We start from the raw sequence: 18,216 nt of genomic DNA, 5'->3' as shown, positions 1-18,216 counted from the left end.
CAATTTGTATAGTGGGGGTGCTGAGAGCCATTAAACCAAACTGTAAAACCTATATATAATGAAAACTTCTTCAAGTCAGGGGGTGCTGCAGCACCCCCCGCAACTGTAGTTCCAGCACCTATGGGTGAAAGAGACAAGCTTTTAAGCTACACAGAGCTCTTCTTAAGGTCTGGGAAAGGTACTCAGAGTGTCACTAAAAAATTGCAACCCATACTCCTTGGGGACCACATCCTGAAAGAAATCTTACCCAAATCCCCTTTTCTGACTTTCAAACAGCCCCCCAACCTCGCCAAGCTAATCATCAGAAGCAAGCTTCCCACAGACCAGAATACCCCCAACTCAAAGTGGCACCAGACCTTGCCAGAACAACAGATGCAAAACCTGTAGACATATCTCAACCAACTACCATGATCAATATTCCCAGCAACACACCTTTCAAAATCCATCAATCCTACATATGCCTAACACACGTATCTCATCCAGTGCACTAAATGCCCCAATAACTATGTGGGTGAAACCAGACAATCACTATGCTCTCCAATCAACTCACACAGAAAAATGATGAAAGACAAAAACACATATCACCTGTGGGCAAACACTTTTCACAAAATGATCACTCCATATCTGAACTCTCAGTCCATGTCCTCAAAGGAAACCTGCACAACACCTTCAAAAGACGAGTGTGAGAACTTAAATTCATAACTGTACTAGACACTACAAATCATAGTCTTAATAAAGACACTGGATTTATGGCTTATTACAACAATCTGTAACCCACTAATCCCCATTTTTGGCCTATGACTGCAGAGGCCACTTTACCTTGAATGTCAAGTATCAGGGGGTAGCCATGTTAGTCTGTATCCACAAAAACAACGAGGCACCTTAAAGACTAATAGATTTATTTGGGCATAAGCTTTCGTGGGTAAAAAACCCACTTCTTCAGATGCATGGAGTGAAAATTACAGATGCAGGCATTATTATACTGACACATGAAGAGAAGGGAGTTACCTTACAAGTGGAAAACCAGTGTTGACAGGGCCAATTCAATCAGGGTGGATGTGGTCCACTCCAATAATTGATGAGGAGGTGTCAATGCCAGGAGAGAGAAAGTTGCTTCTGCAGTGAGCCAGCCATTCCCAGTTCCTATTCAAGCCCAAATTAATGGTGTTAAATTTGCAAATGAATTTTAGTTCTGCAGTTTCTCTTTGAAGTCTGTTTTTAAAGTTTTTTTGTTCAAGTATGGCTACTTTTAAATCTGTTATAAAATGTCCAGGGAGATTGAAGTCTTCTCCTACTGGCTTTTGTATTTTACTATTCCTGATGTCCGATTTGTGTCCATTTATTCTTAATGCCCAAATAAATCTGTTAGTCTTTAAGGTGCCACCAGACTCCTCATTGTTTTTACCTTGAATGCTGTCTTACAATATGTGTCATCCATTGATGCTAAACAATCTATTCCACCTAATCTTTAGCTGTGACACTTTGAGTACCTACTAGACCTAAATAAGAGCTCTGTAGCTCAAAAGTATATCTCTCCCACCAACAGAAGTTTCTCCAATAGAAGATATTACCTCATCCACCTTGTTTTTCTTAGTTTACAGCTTTTCAATGATAGAAAAAACAGGACTAATATCTTTTGATGCCCTTTATAATGTTTTGTGTATTTCTTTATTCTTTCAGGCAATGGCTTAAATCTGAAGACATTCAAAGAATATCACTACTTTTCTATAACAAAACTCTGGAAAAAGAAGTAAGTTGTTTTCACCTCAGAACTAATTATTTCTATATTTTAATTTAAATATGCAAGTCACAAAAGACATTTGCTAGGCAGTTAACATGTTTAGTTTTTAAAATGCTAACACTTATCACCAGCTTCTTTTACATTTATATTGGCCTAGGAAAAAAATAATGCAGCCTGTAAAAGTTCCCAAACTTAATAAACGACACCTCTACCTCGATATAATGCTGTCCTCGGGAGCCAAAAAATCTTACCGCGTTATAGGTGAAACCGCGTTATATCAAACTTGCTTTGATCCACCAGAGTGCGCAGCCCTGCCCCCCCGGAGCACTGCTTTACCGCGTTATATCCGAATCCGTGTTATATCAGGGTAGAGGTGTATTTCTGAATGTCTCTATATAGTTTCAATTACAAATGGTGCTAATGTGGGAGAATTGAGACCTCAGAATTCAGTACATCTTACCTGCCAGGATGCACACCACACAGAGTGTTCATGTTAGTGGCTAATATTAGCACTATGGCTTGGTCTACACTAACCCCCCAAATCGAACTAAGGTACGCAACTTCAGCTACGTTATTCACGTAGCTGAAGTTCGAAGTACCTTAGTTCGATCTTACCTCGGTCCACACGCGGCAGGCAGGCTCCCCCGTCGACTCCGCGGTACTCCTCTCGTCTAGCTGGAGTATCACAGTCGACGGCGAGCACTTCCGGGTTCGACTTATCGCGTCCAGACAAGACGCGATAAGTCGAACCCAGAAGTTCGATTGCCAGCCGCCGAACTAGCGGCTGGGTATAGACGTACCCTAAGTGCTGCATCTGGTGTGGTAAGGCTGGGGAGTGGATAGGGGTGGGAATCTGATTTTCTCTTTCTTAAGTGTTATTGTTAAAATAGAATATGATAAAAAAAGTGAAAACATGATTTCCAAACAGAATAGAAAATATGGGTCTTATGTGGGTAAATGAGGGCATTTTCAATATAAAGAATGTATATTTTATCAAATTTCACATTTTTTGTGTTTTTAATGGACAGCCATTTTACAAAATTTTACTCATATTTTACAACATTTTTAAAATATGGTAAATGTGTCTATTTTCTTTTATGTTTGCTAAATTACAACATTGGAGGCTGTAACTTGATGTGTATAGGTAAAAGAACGCTAGTGAACAGCAGTGTGAAATGTTCCAGGGTAGAGTTCTCCCATGCAGCCGGGGACCTGAAGTAGGAGGCAGACAGAAGAAGCCTCTTTCTCACCCATAGCACAACTAGGAAAGGGGTCACAGAACACTTTTTCCTTGTCATCATATCTGCTTCTCCTCTAGAGCTCTCCTTTCCTCTGACCTTTAGAACCTTAGGGAGAAGGGATTCATTCCTCTATCCCCCAGCCAGTCCTGCTGCTGTACTCCTTTTGCTGGGGGGGGGAAACACACTTCAAGCTCCTCCTCATGTGCACAAACAGGGGACTCTCGAGTAAGAATAGAGAGGTTATTTTACCTCTGTATTTGGTGCTGATGTAACTGCTGCTAGAATACTGTGTCCAATTCTGGTGTCCACAATTCAAGAACATTGATAAATTGGAGAGGGTTCAGAGAAAGAACCACAAGAATGATTAAAGCTTTAGAAAACCTTCCTTATAGTGGTAAACTCTAGGAGCTCACTATTTAGCTTAACAAAGAGAAGGTTAAAGGGAGACTTGATTACAATGTTTAAATACCTACGGGGAGAGCAAATATTTGATAGTGGGTTCTTCAATCTAGCAGAGATAGGTATAACACCATAACCATTGGAACAATTTACCAAGGGTTGTTGTGGATTCTCTATCTCTCTCAGACTAGATGATCACTGTGGTCCCTTCTGGCTTTGGAATCTATGAATCTCTTTCTTCAGGAGAGAAAGTAATGAGTCCTGCTGATGAGAGAATGAGCAACATCACTCTATTTCTTGTATTTGCTCGTCTCCCTTTTGCTTTCTCCTTTCTCTGCCTCTCTCTCCTGTCATCTCTCTTTTCCCACTCATTCTTCACATGCACATGAAAGTGAATGAGTTGCTTGTGGGATGGGGAGAGGAAGAGCAGGAGAGAGAAGGAGGAAAAGTGCAAATCAGTTTGAGAGGAGGAGAGGAAATGATATGCTAGGCTCCAATCCTACAAACACTCATGCATGTGTTTAACCGCTTCAGTAGACCCGTTAATGGGAATACTCTGTGCTTAATGTTGAGCACATGTGTAAGCTTTTGCAGGGTCCAAGTTCTTTGGGGTAGGGACTTTTTTTTTAAGTATCTGCACATTGCTGAGCTTACTGAAGCCCTGATCACTATATGGGCTGCTGAGTGCTGCCATGTGACAAATAATTATTTTCATATCCAACTTTTTAATTTCCTTCTCCAATTTCTTTTATTGTCTATGGGCTCACTCTAGCTTCCACTAGGGTTGCCAATTTTGGTTGGATGTATTCCTGGAGATATAATTATATGATCTTTAATCTTTAATTAAAGATTAATCTTTTAATTCCTGGAGACTCCAGGCCAATCCTGGAGGGTTGGCAACCCTAGCTTCCACTGAAGTCAGTGAGAGATTTGTCGTTGACATCAGTAAGAGAAAGATTGGGCCTTATTTGATCTGAAAGAAAACCAAAGTAATGAGAGAAACAATGTATTTTATTCAAGAAGGTAATTACATGATTTTCTTGCAAGCCTGTAGAAGTGTGAAATATTAAAACAAATTATCAAGTGGGTCAGAATTTTCTTGTGAGTTTATAACATCAGCTCAAGGCCTTAAGTGTTCAGTGGTTCTATTAAAATACTACAAACCACTTCAACAGCTGCAACAACAGAACCAACTGCAAATATATTCAGACATATGCCTTAAAGTTCATTTAACCATCTGATAGAAATTGTTTTTAATGTGCCACAGAATTCAAGAGTGCCTGGGAGAAAAAGTCCTAAAATTCACATTTTGGGCTATGTTCTGTCCATAGACATGCATTTTGAGTTCTGTGCATGTATTTCAGGGCAGAATTTGGCTTTTAGTATAAAGGCATAGCAGTGTACTTGCAGTTAAAAAGCACAACTCATTCACTTATCATTTATAAGGTTTGCTTTTTGAGCACTTATGAAATTACTCATTGATCTATTTTGCTTTAATTATATTTTCCCTGAATTCCTAGACCCTGAACAATTATAATACTTAAAGCATTTATTTTTAGAATACTTTATTGGTTTAGATTTGAGACATCTCTATTTCTACCTGCAAATAGTGCATTTCCTGTGATAAATATTTTATTTCTTATTTTTAAATATGTTTCTCTATAAACTAATTAGGAATTTATAAAGACAAAGGGTGGAATTGCATGCATATAATTTAATGACATCACACTATTTACACTAACAGACTATAACTGTGCCAAATTTCAAAGGCCTATTGCAAACAATGGACATGTGAGAACTTGTCAGAAAAATATCACAAAAATATTTTCTAATGGAAAGTGTTAGGCAACCTGAATATAGGTGTCATTGCTAGTTCCTTCTATAGGGCATGGGTCACCCCTAGACAAAGTGGGATGTGTTGTAACACCTATACCATTAGCTAGGGTTGCACAAGAATTTGAATTAATTTGTAGTTTCCCATAACTTTCTCATCCATTACTTTTCTTTATGGCTGAAATTTGGCAGACTTGTTCTTATTCCAGGAAATAATTGTTTTGGAAATTCAGAGTCAGAATAGTTCAGCCATTTCCAAGAACAAAGAGAATGAAAAATTGAACAGAGGTTAAAATCTAAGTGTGAGACAAGAGATGGGGTGTACAAGAAAACAATGAGACAGTACTGGTCAGCATGATAGGCAGTGGTCTCAGCATACCAGCCACCTAACCTTTGACAAGTTTTTTTGTAAGCATCACAAACAGTTTTAAGGAGGGATTTGAAGGAGGATAATGAGGTAGCTTTGTGGATATTCACAGTGAGCTGCTCCCAAGCATGAGGGGCAGCATGGGAGAAAACACGAAGATACTTGTTTGAAAATGTAATAACTGGCTGATTGGAGACTGGTATCATGAGTCAGTTGGAGGTGGTCAGAATTTGCAGATTAAGCCCTCTAAGGCCCAAATCTTACATTCCAAGTAAAATCCACATCTCTCCCTCAGCTGGAAATAGGGAAAGTTGCAGGTCAGATAACAGTCATGTCTCAATGTAAAGTTTCTAGAGTTAACTTAATTCTCTCCCCTAGGATGTTTAATTATAAACATCCCATGCTCTTTGAGTAGATACAATATATGGCCATTTCAGTTTGATAGAAGAAGTACTCTCTAAAGTGTGGAAAGAGAGCAAAAGCTTCAGTGCTATGCATGACAATGCCTGACTCCAAATATCTCATGTTGCTTTGTGAGTGGGGAGGATAATTGCTGAAGAAAAAATAAATTAAGTTTTGCCAAAGGGTTTTTATGTATATCTGCCTGTTTAAAATGCAGCTTAGGCTAGTAGGCAATTTTTTCTATTTTGGGAACTGTAGTTTTAACAATTTCTAATTTATTTTGTAGTACAGAACAACTACACTGCCAGCATTCAAGTATTATGTGACATGTGCTTGTCTCATATTCTTCTGCATTTTTATCGTGCAGATTCTGGTATTACCAAAGTAAGTAAATATTATTAAAAATTCCTAGTTTGTATCCAGTGCATTTGTATTGCTACATATTGGATCATAAATAAAAAATGGTAGTATCCTTAAACTGTAGGTAATAATTTAGCATTTGCCAGGATGCATGTGTTAATTCATGGAGATTGGAATGAAACAGATATGAATGAGACTTCCAGATTACTTCAGAGCTAGGTTATGTAACTTCTGTTTTTAAATATCATAATATTCTGATGCTCTAATACTTGTATCACCTTTGATTTTTTTTTTTAAATAGATCTATGATGGGGACAAGTATAAAATTGAAACGAGTGTGGAAAAGTATCCAATACTTTGCATAAGTAATTGTAACTAACGTCACTTCTATGGCCTGTGGATACATGGTGTCAGACTAAATGATCACAATGGTCCTTTCTGACCTTCTAATCTATGGACATTTTCATCATTTAATTTCTGTTTTTTTGCATCCCTTAAATATTACTTTTCTGTGAAATTTGATAAAATTTCTATTTTAAAATTTTAAAAAGCATAAACATTTGCATCTGAACGTCTCTAGTGAATTTCTATCAAGTACAGGGACTACAACTGACCTTCTTTCCTGTCTTGCATACTCCCCTTAGGACCAGGGACAATCTGTACCTTTCAGAGTTTGCTAGAGTATTGTTCATCCAACCAAGTGAGAGTAGACAGATTACCAACATTTTGTCTTATGCAGTTCCAATAAATCTTTACATTACATTATCTGGCACATTAACTTTTTGTTTGATTGCAGGGGTTTAACTCTTTACTAGTTTACTAGGTTAACAGTATTATTGCCTGATCTTATCACTGTGTAATAGATAGGACTTCTACTTTCCTCTTTTTCTGTGCCTTAATTTGGATATGCAATCATTTAAATGCATTATTTGTACTCCAAGTTAAGAAATATTTATAGTTTCTCACAGGAGCCATATTCAACATGGGAAACTGTCCACCTGTCTTTGGAGGTATCTGTTGGTATAATCTCATGTTCTCACCTCCATGCCACACAAAATGAAAAACAAGTATGATTCATCTTTTCCCCATGAAGCAAACTTAGAAGACGTTTTTTTCTTTATAAGGGTACATTTTAAACTGTAAAAGTAACAGCATATCAGCTACATAACACCTTTAGAATGTAGAAAATGTAAAGCATAAAACTCATAACTTTTTTAGAGTGCAATATTTGGTTCTGACTCACATATTAGATTAAACGTTTTTAGTACACGTTATAAAAAAACAGAGTAGAAAATAATACAGAAAAAGAATAAATAAAACAAAACATAAAAGACAAATTACTTTATAATATTTGGACCAAATGCTTCCCACATTTGCATATGTGCAGAGTTATATGTGTATGTGTATCTGTGGGCAAATTCTGACCTTTTGTTTATCTTTGTCTATGATTATGGATTTTTTTAAAATTTTCACTGCATATTCAACAAGGTTAAAATTCAATATTTGCCTGCTCCCTCTTTTTGGAGAGGAAAATATGACTTTGAATCATTCTTGGGATCAGGAATTAGGAGACAGAATCATAGAAGGTAGAGATTGAAAAGGCCATCCAGATGATTAGATCACCCAGTCCATTGGTCTGCAAGGGCAGTATCAATTCTCACTGTATATTTGTTAGTGTTTTGCCCAATCAAGTTGTAAAAGTCCCGAGCAATGATGGTATAACCACATCCCTTAGGATTTTGTTCTACAAATGAATACCTATCACTACAAGAAAGCCTAAATTTACTCTTTCTTCATTTTCTCCCATTATTTCTAGTTATGCCATCCTGGACCACCCTAAACAATTCTTCTCTTTTCTCAGTGTTATAACACCCTTCAAATATTTATTAACTGATGTGGCAGACAATAGTAATCACCTTGCCAAGCTATACTATATTTAGCCTTTTAAATCTTTCCTCATAATAAAATCCCTGTACCCCGTCATCATTTTGCTCATCTTTGGACTCACTCCAATTTGTCAATCTCTCTGGTAATGAGTTGCCAAGAACTGAATGAAATTTTCCAGGTGTGATGGCAACAGAGCTGTATAGGGAGTAAATACTACTTTCTGACTCTTGTCATGTGATTTCTTGTATAGACACTCCAAATTGCACATTTTTGTAGAATTACCAAATTATAATCTTAGTAAATTACTGTCCATTATTAGCCTTGCATATATTTCAGCATTATTCCTGCATAGATTTCTCCCTCCAAGTATATTTATTTGGTGTCTGTCCAGACATTTTCATTTTAAGGTTGCATTTTTCCAAGATGAATCTCATTTTGTTTCCTCTCCATGTTTCTAACTCTTTAGATCCCTTTGCATTATTCCTGTTCTTACTGCTTTTCAAAACTCCTAACAGTTTCATATGATCTGAAGCCCAGATCCACAAGGGGACTTAGGCATTGTGACACTCAGGCTACGTCTTCACTACGGGGGGGGGGGGGGTCGATTTAAGATATGCAAATTCAACGTATCGCAGCCGACTTACCCCACTGTAAGGACGGTGGCAAAATCGACCTCCGCGGCTTCCCGTCGACGGCGCTTACTCCCACCTCCGCTGGTGGAGTAAGAGCGTCGATTCGGGGATCGATTGTCGCGTCCCGACGAGACGCGATAATTCGATCCCCGAGAGGTCGATTTCTACCCGCGGATTCAGGCGGGTAGTGTAGACCTAGCCTGAGTGTTGCAGCTCCTAACTTTTAGGCACCTAAAAAAATCACAGGAACAACACTGTGATCCACAAAGCCTGAGTTTGGCATCTGTGTTCTCCATACAATGTGTGGGGAGACACAGGCGCCTTAGAATTCGATCCACAAAAGCCAGCATACTAGGCAAGGAGATACCTAAGCTAGTCAATGAGAGATGCTGACAAGAGGAATGTGTCCTAAATCCTATCCTTCTCACAGCATTAGGTACCAACATCTGGGCTGCAGGGAGGCACCTTTCTCTCATCTGAGGAATATAGTTGCTCCTCTGCCTAACTTGCATGCCAGGCCCAATTGGGTAGGTGTGTTTAGAGACCACCTAACTGCACAGACAAACTCTGTGCTGGAGAAGAGGCAGCAATAGTACTCCCTCATAAACTTTAGCCTAGAGGTTTTTCCGGAACAATGAAGCAGTAGTGTTTTTAATTAACACTAAATGAATCTATAGAAGGTTCAATGGATGCATAAATTAAGTTCATAAAATAATCTGGTGTCTATTTTCAGCTCAACCACAAACTTCCTATGTGACCCTGAGGAAGTCAGCTGACTTTTCTCTGCCTCAGTTTCCTCATCTGTAAAACGAGGATAATACTAATACTGACCCCTCATGCGTGTTCTGAATTCAGTAATATTTCTTACACAATTTAAGAACTTCTGTTTGAAGATATTATAGAAGTTCATTGTATAAAGTAATGGTTATAAATACCAGGCATTACTTCTCTGTTTGGGTTTTGCTATAGAAAGTTTACCTTGATCAAGGCAAAGTAGTACTCTTCATCCAAAGTTCACACTGTGCTAGGGAGCAATTAAGATGAACTGATTCAGTGCAATTCCTTGGCAGCCTCTGCCAATGAGGGTCTTTTTGGAACTCAGGCTAGCAATTAATGAGTGTGATACTGATCCTGCCCATATAGATTGAGAGGGTCACTCTCTTGAGCCCATGACAGTGAATCAAGTCCTTTTATTCCATTTCCACCGCCCTGCTATTTAACTTATCAAAAATGAAAGTCTCTAATGAAAATGAGTTACATAGAGAAAGCAAAATTGTGCCAATCATGATTCTGCAATTGCTACTTTTGCTGTTTTCAAACTGAATAGCTAATCCAGAGTTACACATGACTAATTACAAGACAATTATTACTTTTCTGTTTTGCTTAAAACATAATGTATTCTTCATAAATTCAAGTCAAATTGCAAATAATAACATTGTGCTTATAAAAATTGTGGCATATATGATGATCCTCAGAATTAATTCTACTTAATCAAAATGAAATATACCTTATTTCATAGGGATTTTTTCCTGCTGTCAATGCATATTTAAAAGGTTCACATTCTGTATTTCTTAATCCTATAAAATAAATAAATGAAGTCAGACAACTTTTAAGGCATTGTACATTTATAAGTGAAGCAGGCTATGTCCATAATTAAAAGATAATGGTGGAGGAGTGTGCAAGGCAACTAGCAGCTTTTGTGGACAATTAAACACTAAAGCTTTGCATTTGCAAATGGGTTGTATCTGATAATCACAAAAGTCATGTACAATAAATTTACTCCAGTGCTATTAACATAATTCCTCTATGTTCAAGACAAAGACTGTTCAAGAAACTATATTTTAACAGAAGATTAAAACTTTTTTCCCCCCTGCAATTCTGTACTAATGCTCTCCCAGGCTTTCCAGGATGATGTTGGTTGAGCGTAGATACACATAACAGCAGAGTAAAAGTTTTTAAAAAATCCAGGAAATGGTCTGAGTGAATTTAGAGAGAGATAATTGGACCTAGAACTGGATCCATAATGGGGCCTGATTTAGTATTATATTACTCCTGTTTTGCTGCTGTAACACCAACTTCAATGACATAAAACTGGAGTAATACAGTGGTGAATAAGAGTCACTATTTACGTGATATTTGGAAGATTATTATAACATTTCATATTTCGGAAGTGTGATTGGCAGAAGTTCTTTATCCTGTGATGACATTGTTTATTAATAGTTTTTTCTATTGAGTAGATAAATTAATTACTTGTTTACATAATAAACTGCATAGTATAAAGCATAAAGTTAAATTCAATCAGGTTACCCAGTATATCTTGGAAAAAATTAATGTGCAGTTGTGATACACAGTTACATTAAAATGACCATAAGGCTTTGATCACTGCATTTTCTCAAAGCAGGACTTCCAGTAATGCTCCCTTGCTTACAACTTGTTCAGATCAGAGCAGCATCTCTTGTAACCGACACCAAATTACACCCGTTGATTGACTATAAATTGGCACTATTGGTTTTTGAAATGTAGAATGCTAAATTGTGAACTACGTACTCATATTGGGGCTACTCCTGTGAGTAACTGCTCACCATCAAATTCAATGGGACTACTTGCCTGGGTGACTGCTCATCAATATAAGTAAAGGGGTTTGCAATTGTGCCTGTACTGGGTTTGTCCCTGGCTATATCTGAGTTCTCTTCCCCGGGCTTTGTTCTGACAGGCATCTATGTTCAACAACAGCATCATTCATCATGTCTTCTGTCATGCATACATGAAGATTCATGTAGTTCTCTCCATGAGACTTTATTAGGAACATGTTCTGGGCAGGATTAGAACAGTGTCCAGCTGAGCAAGGCTGAATTTTATGAGGAACAAAAGCAGCACCTTTGTCTGAAAGCAAGCTTTCAAAATAGAATAGAATACAAGAGGAAAAAGCTACACCACTATGAGCTGTTTCTGATGCACCTAATAAAGAAAAAAAAGGACTGAAAATGAGTTTTAAAATTCAAAGGATTTTTCTCAACAATGAAGCAATTGTATTATTAAAGTATTTGCACTGATTGAATCTGTGGAAGGCTCAGTGAATGCATCAGCCAAATCCCCAAGGATGTAGCTACTGTTAGATTACAAAAACAAAGTTAAATTTAGTGTTGTCATGTATAACCTCCATCTTTTTAAAAATTATTTCTTTACTGCTTTTAGGTGAAGAATAGAATTTGCAGTCAAACAATTATGAACATGAAAATTAGTTCCCTGCCAAGAAGAAACAGATGCATGAATTACCATAGCATATACTGAATTCTTAAAGATATATTCAGTAATACACATAATATTCTGTTACAGTAATATAAGTGGGGGACAAGGAAAATCACCCCCGCCCCATCTTTTAATATCTCTGCATTTACAGTGAATCAGTATTTTCAATAAAAATATTGCTAACATTAGTTGAATATAATACTAATATATTTTCAATTTGAAACAATCTCATAAAAGATGAATTGGTCAAAATATAGTTATCCCAGTGTAGTCATAAGAATAAGAGGAGGCTGCTTATAATGTGGATGCTCAAGATCATCAATTCCTCATACTTACAGGTATTGTGAAAACTAGGGAGTTCTTATATCTTTTCATCACACTTCAAAAATCAATCCTTCCACAGGCAATATCATACAATCTTGGCCAATCAGGAAGCTCAGTGAGGTAAATAATGATAACATTTGGGAATGGAACTTCTGGAAATGAGGGTATTCAAATAGGTATAGTAAAATACTTAGACCTGAAGGCTTCTGAATACCCTTTTGCCAAAATGGTTTGTCTGAACCAAGCAGATAAAAAGAATCTGATAAATTTCTACAGTACATGTGGAGAGCTTACACAATAGAGTAGGCATATCTTTACTGTAAAAACCCGGACCAAGATTTTCAAATTTGGAGTGCCTCACTTTAGGCACCTAAATCTACATTTAGGCAATTAAATAAGTGGCCTGATTTTCACAGACACTGCAACTCCCATTGACTTCAGTGGGAAGTGCCACAAGAAAAACATTGCCATATCAAAATTATTTACCCACATACTCTGGTATCCTGCTTCATGCAGTATCCTGTACTCTAGTGGTTCTAGTTTACTGGTGACCCCTTTCACATAGCAAGCCTCTGATTGTGACCCCCCCTTATAAATTAAAAACAGTTTTTAATATATTTAACACCATTATAAATGCTGGATGCAAAGCGGGGTTTGGGGTGCAGGCTGGCAGCTTGCGACCCCCCATATAATAACCTCACGACCCCCTGAGGGGTCCCGACCCCCAGTTTGAGAACCCCTGCCGTACACGATACTGCATGACATTCCTGAAAACTTAAAACATGTCAATGACAAAAGTAAATTGCTGATGCAATTTTCCCATGGTCAGTGTTTAAAATGCTGGTATTTCATTTTTCTGTAGCTTGCTTCCCATTTCTGTTGCATTCTGGTAGCTTTAGGAGCAAAGTGAAACTACTTAAGCTTAGTGTAACTAAAACATAATGCTGATCTTTCCTCAAAAACCCTTTAAAGGCTCCTCACTGTTTAAATGACCACCATCATCCCTGTCAGTCAGGCTTGTAGCCTAAGAGGTCACCTTTGGCCACTCCCTCTCTCTTGCCAATACATCAAGTCTGTCCGAAACTTTCCACTTCTTCTACCACATTTCTAAGATCTCTCCTTTTCTCTCTGTCCAGACAATCAAAATTCTCATCCCAGCTTTCATCATCTGTTATTTGACTACTGAAACCTCCTTGTCTTCTGCTACTCTCACACTGACATTGCTCCCCTTCAACACATACAATACATAGCTACTAAGATTGTCTTTTTTCAGCTGTTACTTAGACCAGTGGTTCTCAAAGCCGGTCCACCGCTTGTTCAGGGAAAGCCCCTGGCGGGCCGGGCCGGTTTGTTTACCTGCCACGTCCGCAGGTTCGGCCGATTGCGGCTCCCACTGGCCGCGGTTCGCCACTCCAGGCCAATGGGGGCTGCGGGAAGCGGCGCAGGCAAAGGGATGTGCTGGCCGCCCTTCCCGCAGCCCCCATTGGCCTGGAGCGGCGAACCGCGTCCAGTGGGAGCTGCGATTGGCCAAACCTGTGGATGTGGCAGGTAAACAAACCGGCCCGGCCCACCAGGGGCTTTCCCTGAACAAGCGGCGGACCAGCTTTGAGAACCACTGACTTAGACCACATCACCCTACTTTTTGTACGCCTCCACTGTCTCCCCACATCATGTATAAGCTTCTTGTCCAGATCCTGAAGCCCCTTTCACAAGTCTGCCCTTATCTGACCACTCTGGCCTCTTATTAAATCACCTCCTCTCCCATACCTCCTTCACTCTGCCAGCATTGCCTTTCTATTCTGCCTATATGTCAGCTCCTCATGCCTTCTTCCACATTGCCCGTACATATGAAATACCCTCCAAAAACTGGTCTATAAGGCCACTACCTTCTCCTCTATCAAATCTTTCCTCAATACCTGATTGGAGATTCTGGTAGTTATTGTAACACAAATATTTAATAATAATAATAATTAATAATATGCATTTTCAGGTAACTTTAAAAAATCCTGATTATTTCAAGATGAATACATGCTGAGGGCATTATGAATGACCTCTCAGATTTACGTTTATTGAGCTGTTTTCACCAAATTGAATTTTTACTAATGCTGAGAGTTTAAAGGTGCATTAAGTAATTGGCTAGACAGCTTATATTATAAAATGTGTATTATTTATTTATATTTATTTATTTATTTTTATTATTGTATTACTTTAGCACCTAAGAGCCCTAGCTATGGACCATGACTGACCCATGAAAAAATTATTTTAATGGCAATAGTATGGCATAAAACAGAAAAATCTGCAGGAGTAGAATGCTTATTTTGAAAACTCCATCCAGGTGTTGCCCATGTATCATGTTTGGCAAAGAAATAGGCTTGCTGATGCACAGAGGAGCCAAGGAGTATCACTTTTAAACTCTGCAGATGCCTCAAGAGCTGTAGGTAAAACTGCAGATAAGTGCTAAGAACTAGGCCTTGAGTGCTGCCGCTCTTCCCCTCCCCCCATTCCCCAGGAGTAAAGCTAACCCGGGATCTGTTTTGCCATTGGTAGGATAGCCATGACTGCACCTGCATCTCCTCATTCCCAGTCCCAAAGCACAGAGCAAAAGTCAATACTTCCTTAAGTACAATTAGCTCTAATGTATTTTTCTGGGAAAATCTGCCATGTGTCCATATTATAATACCTCATGGAGTGATTGCCCTCCCCTCTCCACCTGGCCTGGTTCATCATGGCCAGCCTTGGTGCTCACATGGAAGGACTTCCAGTATCTTAGGGGAGGGAACATAATGCCATATGGTTTCTGCTTCTCCTCTTCTGTGTTTAATGGGCATATATGGACAATATTTGCACTAGGTTTTTCCCGTTGGTACCACACAGCAAAGGGTGGATTAGAGGCTCGTTATCAGATAAACTAGAGGTTTTTTTTTTTATTCCTTTTTCTCATTTTAATGTTGATTTTTTTCTTTGTTGTTATTTTTGATGGGTAAGGTACTTTTTAATTTTTTTGTTATTATTTATTTATTTGCTCCCTTTTACTGTTTTTCACTTTGTTTCCTTTCTATGACACCTATATTATTATTACTGTTAATTTTGGATTTAAATAGACTCTAAAATAATTAAATAGCAGTAGGTTAGCAATAACATTCTCCTCTAATGCAGAGTTTCTATAGGAAAACATACTATAGATGTCTGCTCCCATTTAAGAATTTGTAAAGACAACTGGTGTTTAATATCTTATATTATGTCTGCAGGAGAGGAGAAATCAATTGCCTTTGCTACAATAACATTTAGCAATGCAGAAATCACTATCAACAGCTATATAAGGTGGTATAATGTTATAAGTCACTGTTTTCAGTCATTCCTAATTTTCTGAAGCTCTTCATGGGCAGAAATTTTCCAGGCTTGGACTCTGCCCAAGGTATCATTTTTTGGAAAATGTGAACAGAAGATGGCTCAGCCTTTGTTGAGAAGGAAGAGAATGGCGGCGGAGTGGGAACATAGCTACCATATTTTTAAAATGTGTTTGTTTTTTTAAAAATGCAATCTTGCTGATATGGTTGGATTTAGAAAATTTGTAATTTGGCACACAAAGAATAGCCCCTTACTAAGAAGTAGTGCTTATTAGCCTTCTGGTAAAATATTGGATTTGTTTCCCTGGGTCATTGATGTTGGAAAATTGCATCTTAGGCAGGATTAATGCCTGGGATATTATTTTCTAACTGTCTTTACCAACATTCTGAACAAAAAAAGGCTGCACTGTAGATTTGTGTACATCGTTTGCATAATGGCTAATAAACTTTTTTTCTTATTGTCTCATAGAACATCTATCCTTGGAATTTCCTTTGGGGTGGCATTTCTCTTGCTTTCCTTCATTCTTTTTATCTGTTTTGCTGGACAGCTTTTGGTAAGTAATCAGAAAATATTAACTCAGTGATCTATACAGTTTCTTATATATAAGAAGTCAGATCATAGCACCTCCTGTCTTTACCAGATCCTGTGACCTTTGAAAAATGCCAGTTTAATAAGGACCTATTCCTGCTGTTTGTACCAAAGCTCCCATTAGTTTCAGTGGGGATTTTCCCTGAGTAAGGCATGGAGGTCCAGGTCTCCGAGGGCTTTATTCCCCTAGGTTAATTTACTTTCAGCTTCTTGAATGTTCTGAAAACAGAAAATGTCAATTTGATGACAATCTTTGCATACAGTGATATCAATTGGCGGCAGATTCTCTGACAGGTTTGCATAGTAAATAGACTGATTTGCTTTATTTTCTAAGGTGCAGAGTTTTTTGCTTTTGCATGGATGAGGGCTGGGATTTTTTTTAATTTACCTGGGAAATACTTTCATGTTGTAATGGAATTTTTGTGTGATTTTTAAATATTAAACAACTGTGTAATCTGTATTTAATAACAAATTTAATATTTATTGTAATTTAAATATTGTGACAGAAGACTATATACTGAAATTTGATATTAAAATACTGTTGCCATATGATCTGTTAATGTTACTATCTACTTATTAGCCCATCTGTTAACGTGTAGAATTTGAGTATTTCTCATACTTAATGCAAGATGTTGGCAAATTTCTTCTCTGTAAAGTACATAAAAGATCATTTAAATATTGCATTTGAACAGCATGTTAACATGATATTTTGTTAAATGCTAAGAGAATGTTTAACAAATATTTATTGTTTTAGGGCAAAATACTTCTTTCAGTCATGCTGGGGTAGATACAGAGTAACTCCTTTGAGAGCCAGGAAGTGGTTGTAGCTTTACAATGGTGTAAATGAAAGCTGAATTTGGCTCTTAATATTTAACAAAAATCTAAGTGGACATTATTTATATAATTATGGTATAAGTCCACATTAATTACTTAATATGTGTTTTCGCCACTCATCCTGTGTCATCTCACAGACATATTAAATCAAAATTAAGCTCTTCCGATTCTTTAAACGTATTCTTTAGTCTTTATTTGCCAATGGCTTCTTCCATTTTGAAACCAATCATAGGATTATTTCCGACTGGTACATTTGTATCAGTCGGAGTGTATTGGTGTTCTGCACTTTCTACCCAATCAGAGACTCAACTGAAGCAGGAAGAAAAGAGAGGATTCTGGGATTGATGGAGAATAAGTGGTTGTATTTGGGGTCTCAGTAAGAACGAGGTAATTGAGGACCCTAGTACGAGAGGAGCAATCAGTCCGTGTATAAGTTAGTTCAGGTGTGAGAAAATTAGAGGATTCTAAGCTAGAACTCCAAGTCTTAACTAAAGAATTCCATAAAAATATTTTTAGGAATAAGCAGAGCAATGAGATGCATATAAAACAGATGATATCAATCTTCCTTACAAAAATCAAGGAGCACCTGTAAATGAAAAAGGACTTGATATGTGAAGTAAACCGAAAACTAAGTTTGGTTATGCTTCCAAAGAAAAGATGTGTTCTTTGGATAGACACCATCCCAAGAATTTTGTGGGGTTGCTGTCAAGACAGGGAAACTAGTACACAATACAGTTCACCACAACTATACATGAGATAAGATCCTATATTCATGTATGAGGAGGTTTTAAAAACATGTACTTGGTTACATGCCCAGTAGCAAATTTCTTAAATAAATAGTAATGCTGACAATGCATCTGAGGTTAGAGTCTGGCCATTACCATGAGCTGACCTGGAAAGTCTGGGTCTAAATGCATGTGATATATATTGCTCAATATGCCTCTCTAGTTATTAGGAGAGGTCCTTTGGTAGCACAGTATTTTTTTAATGTTTTGTAAGAGAAACCTGATT

General features: G+C 37.7%; 1 protein-coding gene across 1 annotated transcript in view; it reads left to right on the top strand.

Annotated features, from left to right (window-relative positions):
* ADCY2 (adenylate cyclase 2) overlaps positions 1-18,216 on the top strand; it is a 456,889-nt gene that overhangs the window by 355,127 nt on the left and 83,546 nt on the right. Inside the window, exons 13-15 of the mRNA XM_065398381.1 lie at positions 1,681-1,750; positions 6,270-6,367; positions 16,252-16,336. Coding sequence (XP_065254453.1) covers positions 1,681-1,750; positions 6,270-6,367; positions 16,252-16,336 — 253 coding nt within the window. The remainder of the gene's footprint in view (positions 1-1,680; positions 1,751-6,269; positions 6,368-16,251; positions 16,337-18,216) is intronic.

This window comes from Emys orbicularis, chromosome 2 (genome assembly GCF_028017835.1).
Source record: "Emys orbicularis isolate rEmyOrb1 chromosome 2, rEmyOrb1.hap1, whole genome shotgun sequence".
Classification (NCBI taxonomy): Eukaryota; Metazoa; Chordata; order Testudines; family Emydidae; genus Emys; species Emys orbicularis.
This window is presented reverse-complemented; position numbering and strand designations above follow the sequence as displayed.